Source organism: Coregonus clupeaformis, chromosome 9 (genome assembly GCF_020615455.1).
Source record: "Coregonus clupeaformis isolate EN_2021a chromosome 9, ASM2061545v1, whole genome shotgun sequence".
In the NCBI taxonomy this organism is placed as follows: Eukaryota; Metazoa; Chordata; class Actinopteri; order Salmoniformes; family Salmonidae; genus Coregonus; species Coregonus clupeaformis.
In genome coordinates this window covers 5,587,175-5,592,910 of record NC_059200.1, presented here as the reverse complement: position 1 = coordinate 5,592,910, position 5,736 = coordinate 5,587,175, and the positions used below count along the sequence as shown (strand labels likewise).

General features: G+C 40.2%; 1 protein-coding gene across 1 annotated transcript; it reads left to right on the top strand.

The window, feature by feature from the left end:
- The first annotated feature begins 672 nt into the window (after positions 1-672).
- Positions 673-1,611, top strand: LOC121574341 (olfactory receptor 52N5-like). Its single transcript, XM_041886957.1, has one exon. The coding sequence runs from the start codon at positions 673-675 to the stop codon at positions 1,609-1,611; it is 939 nt and encodes a 312-aa protein (XP_041742891.1).
- Positions 1,612-5,736: the final 4,125 nt, after the last annotated feature.

The window sequence follows — 5,736 nt, the reverse complement described above, 5'->3', positions numbered from 1 at the left end:
AACGATGGCTGGGATTCAATGCAAGGAGCATTATAGAGCATCTCACTAGACAGCCAACAATGCGCCTTAAAGGAATTTTCCCCAACATTCACAGAGCTTGGATTCACGGTAAACTCTCTGTGCATGTCGGCTCAAGCGTAAATTACCTTTAAAAGTCTGGTATAGAGCGCTGCTCTATAGCGCCTTGGATTGAAGCCAATCCCACAGGGCACAGACGTCAGTTCAAGTCTAGTTTTGATTTACTAACATGAAATTCAACGTGAAATCAACAAAACATTTAACCACGTAATTGGATTTAGGTTAAAAGGTGTGTGAAAAAAAGACAAAATGTCCTTACGTTGATTACTTTTTTCAAATCCAATCAGTTTTCCAGGTTGATTCAACATCATCAAATAGATTTTTTGGGTTGAAATGACGTGGAAACAACGTTGATTCAACCAGTTTGTGCCCAGTGGGATGCTTCATTGTTGAATGCAGAAATAGCAGACTCCCCCAGGCTACCATCACATTCGGTTTGTCATTTGAGAAGTTTTACAATTAACTTATATTATATCATCTTTTCAGCCAATGTTATCTATCCATTTACCTTTACATTTGTCTGGGCCTCGGCATGACACAATAATGTGTTACACATCTTTTCTCTCTTTCCTCTCCTCCTCTCTCAGACATTCGATGGATAACCTGACCTACAACAGCTACATGCTCCAGCTGGAGGGGTTAAAGGTAACGGAGGAGACCATGTACCCTGTCTTTATCATCCTCTTCTTCTCCTACGTCATCATCATGTTTACCAATGTGGGCATAGTGGTCCTCATCTCCATGGAGAGGAGCCTGCACCAGCCCATGTACATCCTCTTCTGTAACCTGCCCTTAAACGACATCGTCGGCAACTCCATCACGTTCCCCCGTCTGCTGGCAGACATCCTCGTCCCTGCCTCTGAGCGCTACATTACCTACTCAGAGTGTGTGGTCCAGGCCTTCTGCACACATATGTTTGGGACGACCTCTCATACAATATTGATGATCATGGCCTTTGACAGGTATGTGGCCATCTGCAACCCCTTGCGGTACGCTACCATCATGACCAACAAAATGGTGATCAGGCTGTCTGTGTCTGCCTGGGGGGTGGCCATAGTCTTAGTGGGGATCCTGCTGGGCCTCACCATCCGCCTGTCACGCTGCAGATCGACCATATTAAACCCTTTCTGCGATAACGCCTCTTTATTCAAGCTCTCCTGCGAGAGTGTGTTCATCAACAACATGTATGGCCTCACCTTCACCGTTGTCCTCTTCGTCTCCTCAATTGGCAGCATCGTACTCACCTACATGAAGATTGCAGCCGTGTGCCTTACCAGTAGGAACAAGGCTCTGAACAGTAAGGCCCTGAAGACCTGCAGCACACATCTGACTGTGTACCTGATCATGCTGATTAGCGGTTTCATCATCATCATCCTGCACCGTTTTCCTCAGTACTCAGACTACAGGAAGGTGGCAGCGCTGCTCTTCCACATCATCCCTGGGAGCCTGAACCCCATCATCTACGGCCTTCAGTCCAAAGAGATACGCAAACTAGTAGTCAATATGTCCTGCTCCAGGAAAGTTTCACCTTGATTGTAATTAGGGCTGACCTCAATTAGTCGACTGGTCGATTGTTTGGTTGATAGGCTGTTGGTCAACCAATATTTTTTGGGGGTCGAGCAGTAGTATATATATATATATATATATATATATATATATACACTACCAGTCAAAAGTTTGGACACACCTACTCATTCAAGAGTTTTTCTTTATTTTTTACTATTTTTTACATTGTAGAATAATAGTGAAGACATCAAAACTATGAAATAACACATATGGAATCATGTAGTAACCAAAAATGAGTTAAACAAATCATAATATATTTTATATTTGAGATTCTTCAAATAGCCACCCTTTGCCTTGATGACAGCTTTGCACACATGTAGAAAATAGTAAAAATAAAGAAAAACCCTTGAATGAGTAGGTGTGTCCAAACTTTTGACTGGTACTGTATATATGTAGGATTTTTTATGGCACACAAGACACCTGCCTTATTTGCGTCCATCTCATTGAACTAATCCATTGTGGAGGCCAAGACTAATCCATTGTAGAGGCCGCGGGGATGGCACAGTTCAAGAAGAAGGGGAGTGTGGCTAAAAGGCTCTGCATGGTCAATCAGCATTTACTGCAATGTGGCCTCAGAGAAAACATACTTTTTCCGCTTTGCGGAGCAGAGCTGTTGTGAAGGAAGTTGTCAAGGAAGTGAGTTTGTGTTTATACAGGACCTCCCACCCTCACCTACCGTCAACCAATCACATGAATGCGGAGCAATATGGAGCCCTCAGCATTGTTACAAAATTTGAGAATCGCACAGCGATGCGGTATGGAGCTTGATTTGGCCTCTGCATCCGACCACATTTTCCAATCAAGCATAAATTGGCTTTTAGATGCACAATGCATGTCTCTCTCCAGAATGCGCTCTCTCCCGCCAATTTGTGCACATTCAATGTTTCATAACTTCATTTTGTGCATTGTTTAAGTTTGATTGTTAGTGTCTGTTACGGATAAAGGTATCCTGTAGGTGTATTTGTGTTTTTCCTCTCCTTCTGCCTTAATCACAGGTGTCCCTTGTTTTCCTGATTGGTGGTCGTTGGCGTGTCCCACCTGTCCGACATCCGTTCGTCTGCTGATTGCTGAGGTGGACCAATCAGTGGACACTCCTCCGTATTGTAACACCTATTTCTGTTTTTTCAATACCATATCACAGGGTTCTTCAATTCCGGTCCTGGAGGGCCGAAACACCTCTGTTTTTCATCCTCTCCTTCTAATCAGGGGCTAATTCAGACCTGGGACACCAGGTGAGTGCAATTAACTACCAGGTAGAAATAAAAAACAGAAGTGTTTCGGCCCTCCAGGACCGGAATTGAAGAACCCTGCCATATCACATCACACATCCCCTCGTTTAAAAAACCCAGTCAGTTGTGTTTTCTGACCAATACTCTTTTTTTTTTTTAGTATGTATTACTGTGGTGTCTTGTTTTTGTGTACTCACTCGTTTGCTGTTTAGTCCAAATTGTTCCTATGTTTTTTGTTTGTGCCTGGGAAAAGGGTGGTTTAGCAAGTCACCCTTGGGCATACACTACCCGTAGGAAAACCTTGTCTAAACACACTAGTTAGACCTGAGTGGACCACCCACTGTATTTTTGTATGGTTAGCAGTAAGCTTAGCGGTTCTTGAGGCAGGCAACTTTATTGTATAATTCCTTGGGTCCAGCTCAGCCCCTTTTCCCCAAACCTTTTACCGGGTGTTTATAATAAACATTGTGTTTGACGGTAGCATATGGTTGTCCGTGTATTTTGTTCTCACTGTTCCTTGTCAATATTCTAATTCGCATGAGTTATGTTACGGGTCTCTTTTCATCCATCCTAGACTTTTAAAGCCACGGGGTTCGTAACAGTATCTATCAATTCCCCATTACATATCACCAGTAGTACATTTACCATTCATTCCTATAATTTCTTTGTTTGGTTATGGTAATTTCTGTTAATGCATTCAATATATTATTCCAGTCTTTTTCCGTTTTCATTGTCGGAGTGGACACATTGTTTGCAAAACGCACAACCTATGCTACACTTGTGAGAAACAAGTTTTGGTTTATTTCATTCAATTTATGAGTTTTGTCAATTTAGTAATTTACTTTTGTTTGGAGCACTCCTGTTAAGGTTTAGTAAGGATGCACACCTGATTACGCATAGAACTAGGCCTATAGGTTACCTGTCCTGCGAGCAAATGTAGGCATATAAATGTGCCAATTTGGGGATCTAATATTATTTCTGATTGGCTTAACGCACCACCACTAATGAGCTGTGGAGCTTCTCAAAGTAATGTTTTCTTCACCTCAAACAGCAAGCAAACAAAATTTGGTTTTGTATTAATTGAGAATGACAATCACTCCTCAATATATTTGAAAAATGTGTCCAGCTCTCTCCCTTTCGATAACCACTCAGCATGAAAGGGAAAAATGTAATGTGCAAATAGCCTACAGCTGTGTCTGTCCCACGCTCACTAGCACTGGAAACTGAGGGCCCAGAATATTTTATACAATGTTGCAAGTTTGCTAGAGCAAGCTTCAGGCCAGACCCAAGTTAATAGTTGATACAATAATTCAAGTTTGTTGCAGACAGGCCATACGTAGCCAATGTGATTTATAGGATATTTATTTTTATCAGGATATTTTCTACCTGCAGGCTGCAATGTTTTTATTTGTTGGATTTATGTAGGCTATTTTTGCATAGTTGGCAATGTCAAAGTTACTTTTTAGGTTTGTATCATTTTAATTTAGATTTGGATAGAATTTTGATTAACCACATGACAATGATTTTGAGATAGGAAGACAATATTATAAATTAAATTAAACTGTTCCATGAAAACCATAACTGGCACACAGATTGGTAGAAATGTTAAGATAAATTGGCATTTCACGAGAAAGGTTGCAAACTCTTTGTGTAGCCTGTTACCGGCAACTTTAGGAGAGTAACGGCAGAATCTGCGAAAGCCAGCAGGAGCGGGAGGAGAATGGTCAGGTCACGTTTCTTTTTTTCCTGGTTATCTTGGACTCTGGCTCCCTCTTGAGTCATTTATATCTTATTTCATCAAACAGAGCGCGTAAAGCATCAGACAAGCTCAATGCATATAGATGATTTTCTTAAAACACATAAGGTGTGTCCAAATAGGTCTATGGAAAAATACACTTTTAAAAAAGACCAATCGATTTGTCGAAAGAACACACGACTTTCGGTCGACTAAGATTTGTGTTGTTGTTGGGGACAGCCCTAATTCTAATGTACATGTTATTATGTAGAGATTGTTATCTCTTTGAATATTATATCAACTCGCCACCCAAACATTTTACTTGCAACATTGTTAAATGCTCTAAAGAGGAACAACGGATACATATTGAAGATGCGCATGCTCATCCCCAGAATCTTTTCACATGTCTGTTTTGAAAGGAATGAGCTAAGAACATTAACAACATCATAGAGGATTCTATAAGAACCAATATCATCACCACCTAAAAACATACCCCTATAGAACAATCCTTGGATAGCTTTTCAGAATTCGCTGATAAATTGGCCCACATGGAAAACTAAAGGCACAGAGACCATAAATGACGTGGTAATAGGAAATACAATTATTTCCATGACAGAATTAAAAAGCAATTTTGGACTGACCAGTGTAGACATTTTCAAATATATGCAACTTAACATTTTTGTATCACGAAATATTGACCTGAAAGCTTTTGGACATCAGAGCAATGTTGAGGGAATCCTATTTGAGTCAGAAAAATATACTCATATGATAGGTAAGATTTACAAAACCTTGCAGAGAGCCTATCCACCTGAAAATCTCTTAGAAAAAAATAGAAACTATTGGAACCAAGACATAAAAATAGCTGATATTGCCACAAGTTGGAGGGAATGTTGGAACATAAATAAATTACAGTTAACGAAAATATACACTTAATCCAGTATAAACTAATGTATAGAATGTATTATACAAGAGACAACATTCACAAATTCTACAGCACAATGGCAGAGTCATGTCTTAAGTGTAAAACTAACAATGACTCAATGGGAGTGCTATAAAGTCCAAAAGTTATGGTCAGAGTTAGAAAGCTGTCTGTCAGATGTTTTACAATGTAAATTTACTTTTAATCTG

Coding starts and splice junctions, on each gene's coding strand:
- LOC121574341 (XM_041886957.1), top strand. CDS start 673: ATGGATAACCTGACCTACAACAGCTACATGCTCCAGCTGGAGGGGTTA.